At 44.8% G+C, this 23,105-nt stretch overlaps 2 protein-coding genes across 2 annotated transcripts; one reads left to right on the top strand and one right to left on the bottom strand.

Annotated features, from left to right (window-relative positions):
* The first annotated feature begins 11,859 nt into the window (after window positions 1–11,859).
* LOC119281152 (rac-like GTP-binding protein 1) lies at window positions 11,860–13,660 on the top strand. Its single transcript, XM_037561760.1, has 8 exons — window positions 11,860–12,120; window positions 12,223–12,310; window positions 12,393–12,502; window positions 12,586–12,649; window positions 12,782–12,846; window positions 12,932–12,997; window positions 13,107–13,213; window positions 13,317–13,660. Exons 1-8 carry the CDS (start codon window positions 11,986–11,988, stop codon window positions 13,348–13,350), a joined length of 669 nt encoding a protein of 222 aa, XP_037417657.1. The 5' UTR covers window positions 11,860–11,985; the 3' UTR covers window positions 13,351–13,660.
* Window positions 13,661–14,023: 363 nt separating this feature from the next.
* Window positions 14,024–22,974, bottom strand: LOC119275550. The gene is made up of 6 exons (XM_037556413.1): window positions 22,727–22,974; window positions 21,442–21,742; window positions 18,342–18,748; window positions 16,719–18,265; window positions 14,641–16,415; window positions 14,024–14,558 (listed from the first exon to the last, which is right to left on the bottom strand). Exons 2-5 carry the CDS (start codon window positions 21,576–21,578, stop codon window positions 14,727–14,729), a joined length of 3,780 nt encoding a protein of 1,259 aa, XP_037412310.1. The 5' UTR covers window positions 21,579–21,742; window positions 22,727–22,974; the 3' UTR covers window positions 14,024–14,558; window positions 14,641–14,726.
* Between the last annotated feature and the right edge of the window lie 131 nt (window positions 22,975–23,105).

The raw sequence follows: 23,105 nt of genomic DNA, 5'->3' as shown, positions 1-23,105 counted from the left end.
ATTGCCCAGAGGAGATACACGATGAACTCGGAGGACTGCGGCGTGACTACCGCCGAGGAGTACATGTACATCGTCGCCCTCATCGCTGCCGTCTCGCTCTTTAGCATACATTGCCACATGGCCCTCACCGTCCTCGAAATCTCCCACTCATTGTCAAACCAAGTAAGGATCTCCTTCAACCTGGCTAACTTTGCCTGGTCGCCGGCGGTGATCTGCCTGATTCGCTGCTGCATCCTCTCCGTAGATGTCCTTCTGAGTGGTCCGGTGCTAGCTTTGGAAGATGGGAGGAGAGAAGATGGTCTTGCAATAAAGAAGAGGGAGAGGCGAGACGATGGTTTTGGAATGGATATGATGGAGAGGAGAGGAGGTGGTTTTGCAATGGAGAAGAGGGAGAGGCGAGACGGTGGTTTTGAAATGGAGATGATGGAGAGGAGAGGAGGTGGTTTTGCAATGAAGAAGAGGGAGAGGAGCGTGCGGCAGCGATTTAGGATTGGACGAGAGGGATGGCGCGCTGTGACTGGATCAAAATCAAAATTAATTTACCCTTCAATTAAGAAAGCGACCCCACATTAACTAGTCTCCCTTTTATTCTGGGTCATAATTGACCATGATTTTCGCAAATAAAATATATGTTATATGTTGCAAAAATAATATAATTTGAAAGTACATTCAGATACGAACCAAACGATACAATTTTTTGTGACATGCATTCACATTTTGCTTGTCAAATACAGTACGTGGTCAAACTTTGACCCAAAATACGCAAAACAAAAAAATACTTCCAAGACCAGCGCCGCTCTTCCGCTCTTCTCCTCTTAAACCACCGCCGCTCCTCTCCTATTCCAATCTAAATCCAGCACCGCTCCTCTCCTCTTCCATTTCAAAACCACGGCCCCTCCTCTCCTGTTCCAATCCAAAACCAGCGTCGCTCCTCTTCCGTTCTAATCCAAAACCAGCGCTGCTCCTCTCCTCTTCCATTCAAAAACCACCACCGGTGAGTGAAGGTGTTGCGGAGAAGTAGATCAATGGAGGAGTACAACCTATACGTGAGGATCGCAGACGGCGACCCTGTGAAGCTAGCTAGGATGTTGGAGATACAGTCTTGGTTTGACAACAAGGACCAACTAGCGGCGGCGACGACATCCATGGCCAAATATCTCCAATAGAGCGAAAAGGCGGCGATACTCCCGGAAGGGAGTCGCACGGGAGTACATAGAGCTGCTCCTCTGGGCCATGGAGCAAATAGATTCACCGAATCCGATTGTGAGAGAGCGGTGGTGGGAGTATCGATCCCAGATGGAGCATCCACCAGAGATTGAAGGATCGAGCATCTACAGGGTGCCGTTTGTGAGGGTGTCGTGCCAGAGTGAGCCGGTGGAGTCTTCTTCGACCGAACCCAACTACAAGAGGAGAAAAGCAGTTGGCCCGACGACGCATCCCCGACATCCTCTCCCTCGCCATTCACATCATCTCACGGGGCGGCTGTCTGCCGCCGAGGAATAGGAGGGGGCTGCCCCCCCCCCCCCAGCCCAATAGTCGGGCAGGTTGTGAATTGTCAGGAGGAGCTTAGGGTTGTCAGCATTTGCAGGTTGTGAATTGTGTTTTGTGTTGTGTATTTTGAGAGTACTTTCAGATATGATTGTCTTTTGAATTTCAGATTTGAAGTATTGAGCATATGAAGTATTTTATGAATTCTAATGATCTATTTTTAGTACTTAAAAATGTAGTTTCATTGGAGTATAAAAGTGCAGACAATGTGATTCTCAGAGAAGAAACTGCAAGTTTTAGTTTCGGATAAGAAACTGCAAGTTCAGTTTCAGATAAGAAACTGCAACTTTCAGAGGCAGAGCATTTATATTAACACGGCCTTTTCAAACAGGGTTAACATCATGTTGAAAGTTTTATTCATGATCGAAAATGGAACTATCAGCCAGTTAACATCATGCTGATCAACATTCATGCATACCACATCTTCATATGATGCACAGTCAAAAAGATATGCTATTTTCAAAATGCCCACACAATGTCGAGTGTGCGAAACACAGAGAAAATGAGGGACGAAGTTTTGGCAAGTGTTGGACGTGGTGTGCGTACATGACAATGGGGACCCACATGTCAATAAAGGCAGAGGCAAAAAATTTGGATATATTTTCGCTGCACAGGTGGAATCGAACCCGGGCGGAACAGCTGTCGGGTAGTGTCACTTGGCCACTAGGCTAGTTCAGTACTTTCGTTAATAATAAGGCACTTCCTCAGGTGGTCGGATCCCCTCCTACGCCTTTGTGCGCTCGCCGCGACACCGCTGTCTGCCTTGTGAACATGCTGAACAAACGAGAGGAATCTGGAGAGGACTGTACGTGGAGAGGCGGACAGTCGAGACCCACCAGGTCTATGGCCGTACGCAAGAAAGTGCCTCATCGAAAAAATACTTCCTCCTAATGCTATACTGACATTGGGGCCCACGGGTTTGTCAACATAGTTACATTTTTTTAGGTGCTTCAACGTAGTTACTATAGGAGATACATTCACAACGAAGCCGGGGAGCTGGCAGGTATCATTTATTATTACTGGGGTAGCAAGTATCAGCTGGGTTTTGGGCTGCCCCGTCTAGACTTTCTTTTTTAACATGCGCAGCCCACAACCTCGGATGGGAGGTCCATAGGCCAGTTCGAGGTTTTATTTTTCCTGAAATATCGGCAGCCCAATTTATGTATTTTTTTGAAGAAAGCGCAGAGGTCTGTTCTATTTTTCTATATAAGAATAGGAATGCCTAGTCCAACTTATGTTTCCCTTCTAACTATATTATATATATTTAAATTATTTTATATGTTATTATATATTATTTTTATTGTCATCATATATTTAACAGACACTTACATATGTAAGAAAACAATATCCCACATCTTATTAACTTATAAAAATAATTTCTTCACAATAAAATCCTAGATTGTTTTGGCACGAAAATCCTAGTGATTGTGTACAAAAGCTTGGTAAGATTTAAGGACGAATGTAATAATAAATCACTTACTATTTAAATATATTTATAACAAAATGCTCAGCCCCTATTTATTTTTTGATAACATTGTTGGCCCAACCAAACATTATAATTAGAATCAGCCCACCAAAATCGTGTATTTTGAGAAAGTGCAAATGGTCTGTGACTTTTTAGGAAAAAATAAATGGGTCGCATGGACGCTACATTATTTGTTCACCTAGCCCAGCTAATGGACTATAATTCAAAAAAAGGATCAAATTGACTGTAAATTCTACCCCGCAAAAAAAGACTGTAAATTTTGAAAAAAATGAATTGAATACGTGCCACATTTTTTGAGGCTGAAATGTGGGCCAATAGGTCGAAGCCAACGCAAGTCGTTGTCAACTTAGTCAACAAATGATTCTGACATCGTTAGCCGTTGGATTTACATCCAACGAGCGGCATCCATCTTCAATCTCTCGTCTTCTTCCTCCAGCGCCGCCGGGACCACCTCCCGCCTCCTGCTGCAAGCAGCTCTGCTTAGCACGCTTCATTGTGAAACGCTACTCCATCGTTGGCCAGGCCATCCCTCCACCCCTCCACACATCCTGTTCTTCTCCACCGACTGCCGAACCACACCGCACCAGAACCAGTTAACCCTCGTACACCTCTCCGTCTGCGACTCTACTCCCGCGTCTTCCCATCTCCGGCTCGTTGCTGTCCGGGGCCTTGCCGTCGTCCACCACCTTGGATGCGCTCGGCGCGGCATGGTCAATGTGGTCAACGAACGGCACCATTGGAAGTAGACTATGCATGGAGAGGCTGACAGCTAGGTCCACGGCCGCACACAAGGAAATGCCTTCCTATTACGCGCAAAATAATGATTCCTCCACCTGACATATGGGACCCACCGAAAGGGCCTCTGTAGTTCGCGAAAAAAACGTGCCCCCTGCTGACAGGTCGGACCCACCAGCTATCTTCGCACGCAAGGAAGTGCCTCCTTATTACGCACAAAAAATGAATATCCCCCTGCCGGCTGGAACCCAGCATAGTGGGAGGCTGACTTGTGGGCCTACCAAGTTGACAGGGATGGAGGGCTTTGTCAACTTAGTCGATATGAACGATTCTAGCTCCACTTACCGTACGATGTTCATCCAACGGGCGTAGTGCTTCTTCAACCTCTAGTCTTCTTGCTCCAACCGCCCAAACCAGCGCCGGTCGTGTCGCGTGCTCCTGCATCCCGTGGCCAGCTATGATGCCGCGGAGGCCTCACCGCCCCCTACTACACCCACCGCTGGCCAGGCCATCCCTTTACTCACCCACACCCCCTGTTATTCTGCAGCGACGGCAGCCTCACACCGCAGCCGAACCAGTGAACACTCGTACTCCTCTCCGTGCGGGCTTCCACTGTCGCGTCTTCCCCGGCTCCGTGTCGTCCCCTTCCTAGGCCTCGCCGTCGTCCCTTCCTAGGCCTCACTGTCTTCCACCGCCCTGGTGCTCTCGGCGCGGCATGGTCAACGTGATCAAGGAACGACTTCCATCGGAAGAGTACTGTACGTGGAGAGGCTGATAGCTGGGTCCACGGTAGCCGCAAGGAAGTGCCTCCTTATTACGCACAAAATAATTATTTCTCCACCTGACAGCAGGGACCCACTGACGGGCCACCGTATTTCACAAAAAAAAATGTTTCCCCCCTGACTGCTGGGACCCACCAGCTACATCTTCGCATGCAAGGAAGTGCGTCCGGGCAAAAAAAACAATTCACCCCCCTGACTGCTGGGACCCACCAGCTACATCTTCGCACGCAAGGAAGTGCCTGACAGTCGGGACCCACCTGGTCGAAGCGTACATAGCGTTGTCATTCTGGTCGCGAACGTGTGCGTACATACTGGTCGATGTACAGGCGCGCACGTGTCATAGTAGAGGCGTGCACGTGTCGTAGTAGAGAAACGCACGTAGCATGTACACATACGTACAGCGGCCAGGATGCAAGAAAGAAAATACGGCCAGGTACGTACATAAGGGTGGGGTCTCGAATGCCTACTCGCGCATACGTACGGCCAGGGCTTGTGTACATGGCTGGGTCGGAACGGAGAAACAGCGTCATCGTCGTGTTCATGGGGAGCCAACCGGCTGGGTCGGAACAGAATGCGTCGTCGTGTTCATCGGGAGGGCTTGGACGAAACAGCCGATGAAAACGAGGCCTGGCGTAGTGCAGAACGGAGGAAACGGTCTTGTGTTCGACCGACCACGTTTGAAACGGGATCCTGTTCATCGGGAGGGGTGTGGCGTACCGCAAAACGGAGGAAACGGACTTGTGTTGGACCTCCTATGGTCAAAACGGGGTCATGTTGATCGAGAGGGGTGTGGCATACCGCAAAACAGAGGAAACGGACTTGTGTTGGAGCGCTACGGTCGAAACGGGTGTCCTGTTCATCGGGAGGGGTGTGGCATACCGCAAAACGGGACTCCACGAGACACTGTTCATCTCCACCGTTGACCTCCTCCAGCCTCCACAGGGCTACTGTTCATCCACCGTCGACCTCCTCCAACCTCCACCTGCGATTGTTCATCCACGGGCTCCTGTTCATCCAGCCTCCACCGCGCGCTACTCCACTGGCTACTGTTCAACCAGCCCTCTCCACGGGCTCCTGTGCAACCACCCCTCCACAGGCTACTGTTCATCCAGCCCTCCATCGTCTACTGTTCACCCAGCCCTTCACGGGGTCGTCCTGTTCATCCAGCCCTCCACGGGGTCCTGTTCATCCAGCCCTAACCGGATCGATCGATCGGGTCATGTTCATCCAGAGGCAACCACGGGGTCCTGTTCATCCACCCCCACTGGGAACTGTTCATCCAAACCCCCAAGCAACGCTCACTGTTCATCCAAACCCCCAGCTGCAATGCTCACTGTTCATCCAAACCCCACAGCAACGCTCACTATTCATCGATCGGCTTCAGTTAGCAGCAGTAGCAAAGGAATCACTCGATTGCTCGGGTTTAGTAACACGTAGCCTGCAGTGCAATCGCTCAGGTTAAGTTAGGCGACGCCTCGCTCGGGTTCAGTTAGAGCCCAACGCCTCACACCCACGCGCGTACGGTTTGAGAGAAACGTGCATCACTCGGCCCCCGACCACCCACCGTAAACCAGGAACTCCCCGATATTTTCCTCGCCCTTGCTTCTACCACGGTTTTTTCCATCATGGACGGCCCAATGAATGTCATGCAGCTGTGTCTCCGGCCCGCCCAGGATGAAAAGCCCATTTTCTATCATGATTTTTTTTCATAGAAGTAGGAGCCCACCTCATCTATGATGATACCGTGTTTTGTCACAATTATCGTCATACAAGTGTCATAAGTATGACAGAAAAAAATTCGTTTGGCCCAAAAAGTCACGGATGTGTCTTTTTTTGTAGTGCCAGTTCGGTCTCACCGAAAAGCCCAACATTCATATCTTTAGACGGGTCGGTCTCACCGAGTTTTTGGATCTGTGTCACCAAGTTGAGTCAAAAGTGTGTGACGGTTGGATTTTGGGTGAAGGCTATAAATACCCCTCCACCCTCATCTTCTCTCTAAGAGAGCCATCAGAACGAAACTACACTTCCACCATTCATTTTTTGATAGAGAACCACCTACTCATGTGTTGAGATCAAGGCATTCCAATCCAGCCATTTGAACCTTGATTTCTAGCCTTCCCAAGTTGCTTTCCACTCCAATCCTTCTCCTACCAAAACCAAATATGTGAGAGTGATTGAGTGTTGAGGAGACTGTCTTTTGAAGCACAAAAGCAAGGAGGTCATCATAAACAACACCATCTATTACCTTTTGAAGAATGGTGTCTCCTAGATTGGTTAGGTGTCACTTGGGAGCCTCCGAGATCTTGTGGAGTTCAACCAAGGAGTTTGTAAGGGCGAGGAGATCGCCTACTTCATGAAGATCTACTCCGAGTGAGGCTAGTCCTTCATGGATGTAAGCCATGACGAAATAGACAAGGTTGCTTCTTTGTGGACCCTTTGTGGGTGGAGCCCTCTGTGGACTCGCGCAGCCATTACCCTTCGTGGGTTGAAGTATCCATCAATGTGGACGTACGATAGCACCACCTATCGGAACCACGTCAAAAAACACCGTGTCTTCATTGTGTTTGTTTTCTTCAATCCCACGTTTACGTTCATATGCAAGTCTTTACTTTGCGCTGCTCAACTCTTAGACTTGCATGTGTAGGGTATTGCTTGATTTGGTAGAATTGCTAAAACTTGCCTACAACTAAAATTGGCAAAAGGATAAGTTTTTATTTTTTGATCCTATAGTCTCACACTACCTTCTCCCAATATCAACCATCATAGATTCAGGGGGAGAGGAAGTTCAAAGTCTAGGGTAGAATAATCCTTGAATTCTATTGCAAATATTTATTCGACTTCCTAGGGACATGTCTGCACTAAAGGAAGTATTTACTTAGTAATACTATCTCCTTTACATGTCATCCCAATCTTGGTACTCTTGATGTTCTTCCATTTCCTCCTGAAAAAATTCTCTTGTGTCGGTTGGAAAAAGCGTTAGGCGTCAGCGAGCGGTTGGCCTTCGCCTAGTGCCTAGGCGGTGCTTAAGCGCCCTAGGCACAGCCTAGGCGGTTATATAATTTTTACTGTCAAGCTATATATGTGGTTATTATATGTGTATTTTATTAATTCAGGGCATATAAGTATGTTAACTATCAGCTACTATGATTGGAATATGGCCCTTTTGGCATGTCAGTGCAATATGGCATGCTTTCTCGCTTGGGCAGACAATTTCTTACTTGCCTGCCTAGACTTTTGCTTATGCCCTAGGCAAGGCGTTTGGCCATTGCCTAGCTCCTAGGCGTGCCTAAGCGCCTCCTAGGCACTGCCTTTTCCGACATAGGTTATCTTACCTTGTTTTCTCAAACTTATTTCTTCGGTTAAAAATGATCAAGCACCTCAAGGTAAGTATATGCATCATAATCATGTGCATGATGATCTCTCGCTTCTTGGACATATTGTTTGCAAGAGAGATTCATGAACATGAATATGCTTCATTCACGTCTTTGCTCTGGTGCATATAGCTAAGATGCATGCAACACACCAGGTATCATCCCTGTTGTGCATTTGCATTCCAAAAACAGTTACTCTTTAAAAGACTGCACACTTGTAGGGGGAGTTTATGTATGTTACATGTCTCTCAAAACTTTCACGTATTAATTAATATACCCTTACTTAAAGCTTTGATGTATGTTGTCATCAATTACCAAAAAGGGAGGATTGAAAGCACATTTGCTCCCTTGGTGGTTTGGGTAATTCTCAACATACATGTTATTGGACTAACACTTTCATCTAGTATATTTGACGAAAGTTCAATATTGGCATGGCAAGGACATGTGATTGAGGATCCCTTGGAATGCTAAGGAAACACATTGTAAAAAGCTTTAAGACTCTATATTTTTGGTTAAGTGATCAAAGATCACATTGAGTCCATAGGAAAGCCAATACTATTAAAAAGGGGATGAGGTTTTAATCATGAGTCATTTGCTCAAAGTACTTGAAGATATTGCTCCAAAACCCTCAACCACTTTCCCACATTCCCAACTATCCAAAACCCTAAGTCCAAACTCGGTCCCACAGAGATGCTCAAGACTGTGCCATAAGTCAAACCCTAGAAACTCGATATAACCGAGATGGCATTCGGTCCCACCAAAGTGGAGTGACCAAGTTTCTGTACCCACTCGACTTCATTACAGAATCACTGAGATGAACCAATTGGAATTACCGAGATGAGGAATCTGCTTAGGCCATCACATATCGGTCTCAGCGAAACATCTAACGTTCGAATCTTTTGCATTGTTCAGTCCCACCAAAATTTACTTTTGGTGTCACCGAGTTGTGTATAAATTTTGTAACGGCTCGATCTTTGGTGATGGCTATATATACCCCTCCACCACCACTCACTCTTAGAGAGAGAAACCAGTACAAAACTACACTTCCCATATCCATTTTCTGAGAGAGAACCACCTACACTTGTTTTGAGATCAAGGCATTCCAATCCAACCATTTTAACATTGATTTCTAGCCTCCCCAAGTTGCTTTCCACTCCAATCCTTCTTCTACCCCAAGCCAAATATGTGAGAGAGTGATTGAGTGGTGTCTCCTAGATTGGTTAGGTGTCACTTGGGAGCCTTCAAAATCATGTGGAGTTGAACCAAGGAGTTTGTAAAGGCAAGGAGATCGCCTACTTCCTAAATATCTACTCCATGTGAGGCTAGTCCTTCGTGGGCGTAAGCCATGGTGGAATATACAAGGTTGTTTCTTCGTGCACCCTTCATGGGTGGAGCCCTCCATGGACTCGCGCAGCCTTACCCTCTGGGGGTTGTAGTCTCCATCAACATGGATTTACGATATCACCACCTACCGGAACCACACCAAAAATATCTGTGTCTTCATTGTGTTTGATCTTCCTATCTCTACTACCTTTACTTTCTTGCACTTGCATGTTGTTATCATTTCGCTGCCTTATCTCTAGATATGCATGTGTAGGAAGTATTGGATGCAACTTAACTAGTGCTAAAATCTGCCTAATTATCAAGAAAACTAATAATTGCACCTTTGCCTTGTTAAGTGTCTATTTACCCCCCTCTATGCTCCACCTTCTCGATTTTACACAAGATGCTCATGAAGAATATGGGCATGCTTGCAAATACTGATTTCACCGATGTGAGTTTGTCTCCATATGACAGAAGTGTGGAGCAACTCAATAATCTTTTCTCAATTCTAGTGAGCATAGGCACAAAGTCTTGAGTTTTGAGCTTAGAGAAACAGAGTGGCATGCCTAAGTAGGTGATGGGGAGGTTTCTAATTTAGCATCCCAAGAGATCAGACAATATTTGCATTTTGCTGTCAGGAGTGCTGATTAAGATCATGATTGACTTGGAATAATTCACCTTTAAACTAGTATATGTAGCATAATGCGGGAGTAATTTCTTAATATGAGAAAGCTGAATTTCCCTGGCCGGGATGACAAGAATTGTGTCATCGGCATACTGGATCACAGGATAATCAAGGCAAGTTGCATGTTGCAGAGTACTTCCAATCATATTACTGTGCATTCCTTCATTGAACATTGATTGAAGAAGATCAACAACAAGGACAAATACAAGTGGTGAGAGTGGGTCTCCTTTTCTAACACCTTTTTGCAGAGGAATTGTTTGCCTGGAATGCCATTTAGAAGGGCAGAAGAGTAGCTTATGTTGTAAATCATCTTAATCCAGTTCAGCCATCTAGGCCCTTAGCTTGTAAGATCTCCATAATGGTATCATGGCTAAGCATATCAAATGCCTTCTCAAAATCCAATTTAAGAAACACAATTTCTTCAAAAAAAATTGGTGACACTGATGGAGGTACTCAAATAACCAAGCAAAACAGTCTTGGATACATCTGTTGTTGAGGAATCCATACAGGTCGTCATGAACAAGGGAGAGTATAACCTTTTGCATTCTATTTGCAAGGAGTTTGGTAATAATCTTCATAGTGCAATTGAGCAATGAGATGGGTCTATAATCCCCGGGTGAACTAGCAACCTCTTTTTTGGGATCAAGGTAATGAATGAGTAGTTGATGCATTGCATATTAACCATGCCTTTATGAAAATCAGCAATAAGTTTGTAAAAATCAGGAGCAATGATATCCCAACAAGCCTTGAGAAAAGCAGCATTAAATCCATCTGGTCCTAGTGATTTATCACTAGGCATCTTTTTGACCACATCGTCACTTTCTCTTTTGGAAAACTCGGCTTCAAGTTCTTGCAAATTGTTGATAGGAGTAATCAAGTTATGCAACAAAGGGTTCTCTATAGCCTATGAAAGGCCCATTCTGTTCTTGAAAGTAGCAAATAGGATAGCAGGTTTGGTCATTGTGCTTATTCCCATGCGCATCCTTTAAAATGGTGATAAGATTATTCCTATGCTTGATGGTGGCTTTGGCTTGAAAAAATTTAGTGTTGGCCTCACCAAATTTGATATTCATGATCGTGGCTCTTTGTTTCCAGTGGATTTTTTGCAAAGACAAATCTGTTCCAAATGGTATTTTAGGATAACTCTGGTACTATTTTCCTCGGATGTCAACTATCTAAATTCCTCAATAGGATCAAAGTAGAATCACAGAATTGGTGTTATCAATGATGTTGCTTAGGTCAGAGATGTTTCTGTCCCAGTTTTTTGATCCCTCTCTCAATCTTTTGAACTTAGCAACAATGTTTTTTGCATTATCATGTTCTGGAACCTGTTGCTCCCAAATTGTTTTTACAACATCTTTGAATTGGGGATGTTCAACCCAAAAAATTTCAAACCTAAAAATCTTAGACCTTGGAATCCAAGTACCAATTTTGATTACCACAGGTACATTATCAGATGTAGTTTTAGCAAGAGGCGACTCTAATTACTACTACGATAGAAATGGAGAAGTCTAAAATCTTTCTTAGGGCTCGTTTGAAGGGCTAACCATGAGTCCATGCCACAACACACGTGCAAGCAAATATAAGTGCAAAGACTGGAAAGTTGCAAAATGGGTCGAAACATGGAAGGGCTCTGCCATTCTATACCCACCCTCCACCAAGTAGGCTCATTTATCTTTTTCGTGAGTGCATTCTACTCCATCCTTCTCATAATGTGTCAAAACCTGTAATTATTATGGGACGAATGGAGTAGATTGTACGGGGATAGGATAGGAGATCCAAACCTGAAAATAAATCATGATTAGTCAGAGACGCGTTGAGAGTTAGGGGCCACGTGCACCGCAGTTCGTTTACCATTAAAAGCAGAATCTTGGCACGGCAGCCCGGGTTCAAATGTAGCAGTAAAAAGGTCCTCTGGTTCTGGGAGACCCACCCACTGATGTTATGTAGCAGCAGTGCTTTCACTGGAGCAAGCATCCAGACTCACCCCAGAGACAGAGACAGAGAGGGAGAGGCTGTGGCTGACTGGGTGTGGCTGGAGAGGAGAGGAGAGACATGAGCGGCGGAGCGGGAGCGGGGGCGGCGGCGGCGGCGGCGGTGAGCAGGTTCATCAAGTGCGTGGCCGTGGGCGACGGCGCCGTGGGCAAGACCTGCATGCTCATCTGCTACACCTGCAACAAGTTCCCCACCGTTGAGTACCACCACTCTCCCTCTCCCTTCTTGGCCTGGCTAGCTTGATCTGGTTTCATTTTGACGAAATGGCTGCTCCTGTTGATGCGGGGTTGGATGCAGGACTACATCCCCACCGTGTTCGACAACTTCAGCGCCAATGTCTCCGTGGACGGCAGCATCGTCAACCTCGGCCTCTGGGACACCGCAGGTCTCCCTCTCTTCTTCCTCCACTCCCCGTCCCCGATGTGGGTGCTTTTCTTCCTGTAATGGTGGTCCGTCTTGGGTTGCAGGTCAGGAGGATTACAGCCGGCTGAGGCCTCTGAGCTACAGGGGAGCCGATGTCTTCATCCTCTCCTTCTCCCTCACCAGCAGAGCAAGCTATGAGAATGTGCACAAGAAGGTACACTCACTCACATTGTGTTGCTCTTCTGAACAGGTGCATTGAGATTACTAACGGCCTGCCTTCAATTTGTTCCTGCGCAGTGGATGCCGGAGCTTCGCCGGTACGCCCCCGGCATTCCTGTACTACTTGTTGGAACCAAGTTGGGTATGCTCTTGAGCTTCTTCTACAGATTTTTAGTTGGATGCCATTCAAATCCACACATTTTGGTGTGCTATCCAGTAATGCATGTGTGTCTTTGGCTGCTCTTGAGCCATCAATTTCCGTATAAATGCGCAGATCTCCGAGAAGATAGAGCTTATCTTGCTGATCATGCAGCTGATTCCATCATAACAACTGAGCAGGTTTATGCCTTTTACACTCGGATGACAGCAACCAGCTTGGCATTTTGAAATGATACTAGTACCAAATTAACTTTCCACATGTTAGGGTGAGGAGCTTCGGAGACAAATAGGTGCGGTGGCATACATAGAATGCAGCTCCAAGACACAAAGAGTATGGCTTCTGCTGCATCCGAACAATAAAAGGCCCTGGGATTTCAAAGAGTTCTAGTACATATGTCTAAAAACATTCTTTCTTTTTTTCCCTTGATAATTGTTGACAGAACATTAAGGCTGTCTTTGACACCGCAATCAAGGCGGTTCTTCAACCTCAAAGGCACAAGGAGGTAGCCAAAAAGGAAATCCGGACTCGCTCTAGTCGGTCAGTAAGGTAGGGTTCAAGTTTATGCTATTTTCTCAAACCAATCACCGGTCGTTTTGAACAAAAGTCTCGACATCTTGATTTCCATTCACGTCCCCGCTTCATTTTGTAGGCGGTACTTCTGCGGGAGTGTTTGCTTAGCATAGTCGAGAACAACATTGTGGAGTCTTTCCTCGACATGATGCTCAGATGGCGCGTGGTTGTTCTCGAAATGGGATAGACAGTGATGGTAGAAGCATCTCATTACTAGCAGCTAGACGGAACTCCTAGTTCTCTCGTGCACTGTGGTGTGGAGCACCTTGAATCCTTGATGATGTAAGATACAGTAGGTATCAAGTTTTGCCTCTGTAATAAGGCATGCTCGTGTGGATGATCAAATTTCAAACCTCCCACTACTTGGGCAGGCTAGAAAATCTCAGGGTAATATGCACAAACAAGATAATCTCGTTTGTCTAACAAGCTTTCTGCCTATTTTCCCTGCAAAAACAAAGTTTCTGCCTATTTTTACCATTTTGTTTAACAAATTTAAAAAGGCACTTCCGTGGCTATTTTTTCAACACCCAAAAACAAGTCCAGCACAACTTAGTCTTTCTAGTACAAAAAGTCAACCTAAATGAAGAGAAAAACACAACTGGAACAATAGTGGAAACAACCTCCTGACGCCTAGAGTAACTCTATTCAACAAAACGAACGTAAATCATATCCGGCAGAATCATCATCCTTCTCAGCGTGATATCCAAATCAGTGGTATGCATGCTTGAACAGAGTTAAATTTCACTCAAAAATATCTAATGAAATTATATTCAACAGAATCATCAGTATAACATGCCACCAACAGGACAAGCAACAACACAATTGTATGATTAATGAGTCACACAAAGTATAATCTTCTTAAATATTGGACTGAACCATCCTTCATGACTTAAGAGTAAAACTACGGCGGCAGTTGTTTACAACATCTTACAGCTATAACCATTCAGCCAACATTACCACTGACAACCCATCCTTTAGAAGTAAGTGACTGCAATTCGATAGTTTACAACATCTGGCAGCTAGATGTAATCTGCCGATATTACCACCACTAACCATCCTTTGCACCAGTCACAACATTTGTAAACAAAAATAATGTTAATCACACAATAGGCAAGCCCTAAAATCAAAAGCTTACTCACTTTCTCTTGACTAGACAACTAGATATGAGGATAGTTCATCCGCTTTCTCACGACCTCAGGAGGTATAATCTCTTCTTGGCCTATTACATTACATACATAAGCTGGAGGCTGCAATTTGAGAGCCCCTGGTAACTGCAATATTTCCATCCAGAAAAGGGAGCATACATATCTTACTAAGGAGCCTGCATGCAACATCAATGACTAAAGTAAGTGACCGTTCATTTCCACCACGGTGATCTTTTTACAAGGAAATAATGAGCTTACCTTACAAACAATAGAGCGTTTGACACCATAAACATGAAATGTATTATTCTAAATGTTTTGGAAATGTATGCACACCGCCGTCTGCTTCAAATGTCCGCCCTCATATACTCATTGTCATCACTAATTGTAGTAAAATCACATGGATTTCTGTTGGTCACACAGATATCCTGTCTTACCAACCTATCCAAGGGATTGGGATTGGCCATTCTCCCTTGATCTCTGGTCCAAGACTGAGCAGTACCATTCCTGACTGAAGAAAATCCTGGACTGGAACTAACAGAACTCAACCGCCGCGCATTCCATGCTGCTGAATACATCCCTGAGTTCAATGCCTCAACATTCCCCCTTCTGTTTATATCAATCGATGTTATCCCTTTGGACACCCCTATTTTGTAACCTGACTGTGTCCCACAGCTCTCCGACCAGTCTGCAATTTCCTTCTGCAGCAAGGAACTGAGCACACCAACTCTAGGAAGTGGACGTAACGGTCTGTGCAAATTTGGCTGGAGCGGATGACGTGATAAATCCTCTAGCGTCAATGGAATCCTTCCATTTAGGTTACTTCCATAGGATGTGCTACCTGATCCCATGCCATTTAGGTTACTTCCATACTGCGTGCTAGCTGATCCCATGCCATTTAGGTTACTTCCATACGGTGTGCTAGCTGATCCAATGTACTGATTGTGTGCTCCACACAATGAGCTAGTTGATCCCATGTAATGATTGTGTGCTTCGCACAATGTGCTAGCTGATCCTATGTACTGATTCTGTGCTCCATACGGTGTGCTAGCTGATCCGATGGACTGATCCTGTGCATAGTGTGAATTCCGAAGTTGAAATTCCATCTGGTTCCTGCTAGACCCTTCATAGTTGAAACTGGCTAACATTGGTGACTCGGTCAATCTCAGGGGATGAGTAGCAGGCATGATTTCTCTTGGATAAAAACCTGAATGTCCAACATTTCTTCCATCACACAGGTTACCAGCTTCCATGGTTGACACTGAACTTGGAAAACTTCTTGCCTGGACTGAGTTAACTGCTCTATTTGTATAGTGGTCAAGTGTCGAAATTACTGGCTGGCGAGTGGGATAATAACGATTAGCTCCCGCCACATCAGTATAAGTTAAATCAACCGTGTCAATGCTAGGTCTGAACTGAGCACAACCTGTTGTGGTTGATAAATCCCTTGGAAGTGCCTTGAAAGGTTCCCACATCGACTTCTTTGCTCCCATATGGCTCCAGCGCTCAGGTGTTGCTTCGGCAAGAGGCTGATCCTTGTCTGGTGATAATAGTGGCGAGGTTGCAGCAATAGTGACTAATTCTCCCATGCCCGAATGTGCCTGTGGTTCCTGGGTAGACATTACATGACCAGGAGTCTGTAATTTGAGAGCATGCGTATGAGTAGCGTGTGTGGTGGCTGCTACACGATTCTGCAATGCATTCTGGTAACTATCTGGTTCCAAAGGCCGCTTCTGCTGTGAAGTGGTGTCAATCACACTTGACACATAATTTGGACCATCCTCGGCAGCTATTATAGTACAATCTTCATCTTCCATTGTCTTGGATTGAGTATGACTAATATCAGCAGAATCAGTCTCAGTTATCAGTGGTCTCTTATCCTGACATCTTGCAAGCAGTTCAACAATATCCATTGGAATGTCATCTGTCATGGCATTTTTTTCGTGCATCACTTCTTGCTTTTTTTTATTTCTCTTCTTAGGTAGTTTCTGCTCAAAGGCAGTCACGTTCCGGATAACATGCTTACCTGGAGAAACCTGAGGAAACAAATGAGGCAAAACAGTTATTCTCTTACAATATTTAGCAGAGAAGCACTATAAATTTTTCATTGTGTTAACACTAATATTGCACAACAGAAAGTAAAATAATTAATACAGGATGTGAATTGAAGATGAGTAAATTTCATATTGACCATATGATCATCAAGCACAATGAAGGGGGGGGGGGGTATGCATATAACCTATCATAGTAATTTAAATAGAACAAAATGCCACATGATTCGCAACAAATGGGAACAGGGCAAAGCCGACCACCCATAAGGAACACGGCTTGATTCTTACCTTCTTCAGGCGCCGCTGCACAGACTTTCTGGGTACCATTTGGCATTGATCATCTGTCCTGAGTACAGCCGTCTCTTCAGTGTTGACATCATCATGTTCCGCATTGACAGTTGAAGGAATTTTCCTCTTACACAAACTCATCTTTTTTACCTTTGACAAGGACCTCTGCCTACAATTATCGGATTCAGTTTCACACATGCCATTTGTGTTCTGCGTATCTCTCTCCAGATTATCGTTCTGAATACTTTCATCACCTTCCCTAGTGCTGGCAGTAGGTGGTATTTTTCTCTTGCTCAACTCCTGAGCTGAGGATATAAAATCATCTTGAACACCTTTCAAAGCAACTTTATCAACAGTATTATATTTTGAATTAGCAGCAGAAGAATCATTATCCTTGTATTCCGTGTCCTTTTTCTCGGTTCTTAATTTCTTCGGAATTCTTTTCATCCAATCCATAAGCGAAGACCCCTCATCATCAACAGCATCAACTCCTTTGTATTTTGCCTTCTTCTTAGCAGTTTTTGACGATATTTCTCTCAACATCTGTCGGCTAACAGGAACAACACCATCATGCTGGATACTGGCAGTTGGAGGCATTTTCCTCTTACTCAAACTAACGGTTTTTACATTTGATAAGAACCTCTCTGTGGAGGTCTCAGCTTCCATTCGCCTCATGTCATCTGTGCTCTGTGTATTTCTCTCAAGATTATCATTCTGGATATTTTCATCACCTTGCTGCATACTGGTAGTAGGTAGGGTATTTTTCTTGCTCAATTTCCAACCTGAGGATGGAAAATCTTGATGCGTATCCTTAGAGGCAAATACATCTGCAGTAGATTTTGAAGCAGAAGAATCACAATCCTTGTGTTCTGAATCTTTCTTCTCAGTTCTTAATCTCTTCGGTATTCTCTTCATCCAATTCATAAGTGAAGATTCATCATCTTCAACATCAACTCCTTTGTCTTTTGCCACGTTCTTCGTAGTTTTTGACAAGATTTCTCCCACTGCCTGTTGGTCAACAGAAGGAACATCATCCGTACTTCTATCATCCTCGCAGAGATCAGCAACCTTTTCGCCATTAACTTCAATACCACTTCTAGAACCCCCGACCGGATCAGTATTGATGATTTCTGATAGCAGCCGAAGCTTTATTTGCTTTCTCCGACCGACTTTTACATCTGAACTGCCAACCTGTGCAATACGTTTCCCTTTCTTCTTCTTCTTACATGTAGATCCAATACTTCTTTTTGGAGCTGCTTCTTCACACGGACCACTGTTACCGACCTGATCACCTTTCTGCCCAGATATTGGTTTAGCAACTTTGGGAATAGTGTGGTCAACACTCAGTACCTCCTTGTTTTTCCCATTTTCTTCTGCATCAAGCTTCATACTTGCTTCACTAAGTTTTGAACTGGATGGGATTGCAATGGCATTTCCTTCTCTGCTTACTCTAATCTGGGAATCTTCAGGTAAGGCCATGATATCCACAGAAGCATTATCTGAGATATTTGCGATTGTAACTTGATTAGTTGACGGCCCCTGTAAATCTGAGGATATAACAGCTATGTTAGCTACACTCAGACCAGAAAATGCTAGTTAGGAATTTAGTAAGACCTACCATACCTTTCATGGGTGGATCAGTATTCGCCTCATAATGTGAGTTGCATTTGGAATTGTTTTCTATGTTACTCTTCAGAAGTGCTGATCTATCAGGATTCTTCTCTTGAGCTAACAGTTGTGTGCAGGGAAATAAGCTTCTGAAATCAACGCTAGTAGGCACTAAAGTGCTCTGAACAAATCTAATAGAGCAACCATCCCTTGAGACATTCTTCGCCGTAAAAACTGCTCTAGATGTTGTTCTGTCATCTAAGATTTTCATCTCATCCAAGCACACGGAGCAATCCCATCGTCGAAACTTTGCTACTGAGAACGGGCGCAAACTGTTATGGCGTTCATCCAGTTGTTTCTGAGCACTGAAACTCTGAGATAGAGAGCAGAATTTTGCATCCATCTTCTGAGAAACATACCCGCTGGCATAAAGATAGATCATTATAAGATACACATCATATGTAATAGCACATTGTTTGCTTCAATGAATAAAGTGTAAACTCATATATTGCCTACAATATTGAACCCACTTCAACAGCAAGTGTAGACGGATTCTCTCTCAAAAAAAATAGTTAAGACATATTCATTCATAGGTTGTACCATAAACCTAGTTCAGACAGAGGGCCTTTATTGACATGCGGGGCAACTAACACAATTGAATTAGTAACCTCTTGTGATGTGAGAATATGTAAAACAGACTTTTTGTTCAAATATATAAAATAGACTTGTTGATATAATTTAATCTTTTGTAGTGGGTGAAGTGCAAATAGACATGAACAATTGTAATTGGTCTAAATGAACTAAGACTAAAATATATTGATGCATATATATCTAAAATAATTGAGTTATTAATAGCAATTTCATAAAAATAACCAACGTAAATCATGTGAGAAAGAAATAGGACCTGTTTGCATGCTAGTTAAGATACACAAAGAAAGAAAAGGAGGTTGCATGTCTAATATGTCCAAGACATCTGGTTTTCTCACCAAAAAAGATAAGGAACAAATGAAAAAGTTGCCTTTTCAGAAAACACATATGCCAGCACAGTGGAAAATATATAATGATGAGGCAAAAACTGTTATATCAGCTATAAAGGACTTGACTAATGAAGTGCACATTAATCAGTTCTAGCCATCTGAAAGGGGTGCATGGTTGATCGACATGAACTCTAAACTCTCTTGACACTGCAAATGATTAAACATGGAAACGTTTCCTTAGAACATAATTGTAAATTTGGATCTTTCCCGATACTCCTTGGTATCGCAGCCTTGGATCTAACGCCTAAAAATCCTGGATGGAAGGAGTGCGCTATGAACGTGGAAGAGAATTCTGGGGCAATTCGGTCCACTTGGAATTGAAAAACGGCTAACACTGCAAATGACTAAACATGGAAACCTTAGAAGATAATGTAAATTTGGAGGGAATATGTTCTATCTTCTAACCACCCCTTTACATGCAAATCTAGGCATGAGAAAAATGGGAACAGAGTTAGGCCAAGCTATAATGAGAATCCAAATTATATAGGTTCATTTTACTATATTTATCAGCTGGTTCTATGGAAATGTCAGACACACAAGAGAGCTTCCTAGCACAATAGGAGCAAAAACTGATGGTACTTCAGATCCGGCTGAAGCTGATGTGGCAACTGATGAATCTCCCGCTTTCTGGGAGAGGAGGTTCTCAACACTGAAATCGCTCGTGATGGTAAAAATCCAAGGCTGAGAAGCTGATACGGTGCAGTTGCAACCATCGCCTGATGTGTCTGTCGCAGCTAGCGAGCCTGTCAGCGCTCCTAGTGCTGACTCGCTGCCTAATGATGGAAAGAAGTAGTGTGCAAAAATGGAAGCAGATGTTGCTGTTCACTTGTTCCGGAACCGCTGCAGATGCATGAGCCGGATAGAAAATTTAACAACTGCCTAGACAAAGGTGATTGGGATCAGCCATTGCCACCTATAGGAGAGGATGCGGGAGCTGATGAAAGTGAGAAGTAGATTATGCAAATGTCGTATATGTAGAACGTATTGCGAAGCCTGTTGTATTCAGAGCAGCTTGTTGATGCATAAGTTATAATTATCTAATCCTCTTGCTGAAATCGCGTTCGATGAAACACGTCAACAAAAATGTCAGGTACACAAATGCAATTGTACAGCATGGCTAAAATAAATGCATGCATCCGCATGAACAAGATAAATATGACAAACACACAATGGAAGCAGATGTTGCTGTTCACTTTCAGGACCCGCTGCAGATGCATGTGAGCCGGATGGAAATGTTAACAACTGCCCAGACAGAGAGGGTTGGGATCAGCAATTGGCACCAAGAGGAGAGGATGTGGGGGCTGATGATAGTGAGAAGTAGATTATGTAAATGTTGTATATATGTAGAACATATTGAGAAGCCTGTTGTACTCAGAGCAGCTTGCTGATGCATAAGTTATGATTATCTAATCCTTTTGATGAAATCCCGTTCAATGAAACGCGTCAAAAAAAATGTCAGGTACACAAATACTCCCTCCGTTCGGAATTACTCGTCCAAGAAATGAATGTATCTAGATGTATTTTAGTTGTAGATACATCCATTTTTATGACAAGTAATTCCGAACGGAGGGAGTACAAATCTAGAGCATGGCTAAAATAAATGCATGTATCCACGTAAACAAGACAAATATGAAAAACACACAATAATTACTCAACAAAAGACAGTAGTATTATTTGAATATATATTCCTCAAGGCTGCAAAGCAGCAGCAGCCAGGTAGCTGGGAGAAGAGACACTCATATAGACACGCACTTGTGTAGCAGTGATGATATCATGTGCTCAGATGCATCCATACTGAAGACTATGGTGGATATGAAGTAGAAAAGAGAATGAAACGCCAAATATAACAAGTAGTTAGCAGAAATCACTGCTAACCAAGACTAATAAATGCACTTGACTAACCATTAATTGGATTCGTCTTGCATCAAAACACAGTCATACATATGCATGTTACAATGCATGCATGCTTAAACTCAGACGAGTATGTAAACGTAAGCTCAAAGGATTGTGCAAAAGTGTAAGCTGACCAGTGCCATATAGCATGATAGGACAGTTAACGAGGTAACAGAGATGATTACCATATGGAGAAATGCTTGCATGGCTGCTCTGCTGACGTATCATCAGTTTCAGCGACCACTGCACCCTCACGCTTGGGTAGTTCCGCTGGTGCAGCACTGGTTCCTCCATCGCTCTCCTCTACTGCAGCCACTTCCATTGGTACTTGCACAACACAGAACACCTTCTTGTGATGATCCAGCAACGAAACGGAACAACTCAAACACCGAAGCAGCACGCAGAAGCGAAACAAAACGCAGCTTGGATCATCATGCAGAACCCTGAGCACACGTCTCAAGAAAGATGGCTAGGTAGGTTGAAAGCCTGAAACAAGAAGCAAGCACATATTAGACGAGGAACAAAACACAAAGATGGCTTAGCTTGTCTATCCATGCATGCATGCAAGCAAGCAAACTCATTCAGCTCATGGAATATAGAGAATGACACGACACAAAGGTAAACAATCACACAGCAAACCAAGCTAAGACAGTAATGAATGCAACCCAGCCACATCTCCAACCAATCCTCAGCAGATAACATGCATACCGAGGGAAAGGAAACACGCCCACGCAGCTACTTGTGCGGAGACGTGTAGACACGCAGCTAATGGTAAGGAACTAAGCAATAAAGCTGTGCGCTCCAGGCCGACCTTGCTACTGACTGCGGAGCTCAGTGTAAGCTTCGACCCTTTTTTTTGGCGACATGAAATATAGACGCGCGGCGACAGCATCCGAGAGCCACGGAGTTGGGAGGTGGGGCTCGAGTCCCGAGAGGCCCATGCACAGCTGGAAACACTGCCAAGACCCCACGCAGACAAAAAAGCAAGCAAGGCAAACAGTACAGCCCACCCCCCATGAGCCCCTCTCCCCACCGCTCTTGGCCTGGCGGTTACCCTCCTCGCCGAGATCCATGAAATGATAGCCACGAAACCTAGGCAAAAAAAAGGAGGCGTCGCTGCTTGGACGAACGAGCAGATCCCCTTCCGAAAACCTGCCGGGCCACGCAAGCTACGCAAGGAACAAACATCAAGTCCTACTCCATGAAATCATTAATCCAAAATGGGGTGGAGATGTAGCAGCCGATTAGTACAAAAGGAGATTAAATCCATGGTTTTTTTTTCACCCGCCAGACGTAAATCTACCGCGGGGGCTTGGAGAGGAGGCAAGAAACGGAAAGATTTGACCCGAGGAGAAAAAGAGACGCCGAGAGATTAGGGTGAAAACGACGGAGCCCCTGCCCCCTCACCAGATCCACCAAGAAAAGGCAGGAGGAGCTCGCAGAGACGGGATCGAGTAGATCAAACCAAACCTGTGAGGATGACAAGGCTCGACCCCAGACGCTTCGGCACGCACGATCCACGGCGAGGGGCGTCGCGGCCGCCGGGGAAGGGATCGCAGCGAGGCCGGGGCGGGGGCTGGGCCTCCGTGGCGGCGCGGCGGCGGCTCCGGCGGGAATTTGGGGGGAGTGTGGGTGGGGAAAGGCGCGTGCTTTAGGGTTTTTTGGGGAGATGGGTGCGGAGGGAGAGAGAGCGGGTGGGGAGGTAGAGAAAGAGGATGGGTGGGAGGGATGGAGGGAGGGAGGTGGTGATGGAGAGAAAAAGGCAGCTGGGAGGGAGAGGGCGTAATCAGCTGCGGCCGGCGTGTGTGTGGACGCGAATGTTTCCTTCCCGGGGAGACGTGCCCATGTG

The sequence above is a fragment of the Triticum dicoccoides genome, chromosome 3B, assembly GCF_002162155.2.
Source record: "Triticum dicoccoides isolate Atlit2015 ecotype Zavitan chromosome 3B, WEW_v2.0, whole genome shotgun sequence".
Lineage (NCBI taxonomy): Eukaryota > Viridiplantae > Streptophyta > Magnoliopsida > Poales > Poaceae > Triticum > Triticum dicoccoides.
This window is presented reverse-complemented; position numbering and strand designations above follow the sequence as displayed.

Bases quoted from the DNA above. Each gene is read 5' to 3' on its own strand.
- LOC119275550 (XM_037556413.1), bottom strand. From the start codon at position 21,578: ATGGAAGTGGCTGCAGTAGAGGAGAGCGATGGAGGAACCAGTGCTGCA. The intron at 18,749-21,441 runs GTAATCATCTCT...TCTTTATGCCAG, and splicing joins TGCAAGCATTTCTCCATATG to CGGGTATGTTTCTCAGAAGA. The intron at 16,416-16,718 runs GTAAGAATCAAG...TTGTTTCCTCAG, and splicing joins TGCAGCGGCGCCTGAAGAAG to GTTTCTCCAGGTAAGCATGT.
- LOC119281152 (XM_037561760.1), top strand. From the start codon at position 11,986: ATGAGCGGCGGAGCGGGAGCGGGGGCGGCGGCGGCGGCGGCGGTGAGC. The intron at 12,650-12,781 runs GTATGCTCTTGA...ATAAATGCGCAG, and splicing joins ACTTGTTGGAACCAAGTTGG to ATCTCCGAGAAGATAGAGCT. The intron at 13,214-13,316 runs GTAGGGTTCAAG...TTCATTTTGTAG, and splicing joins CGCTCTAGTCGGTCAGTAAG to GCGGTACTTCTGCGGGAGTG.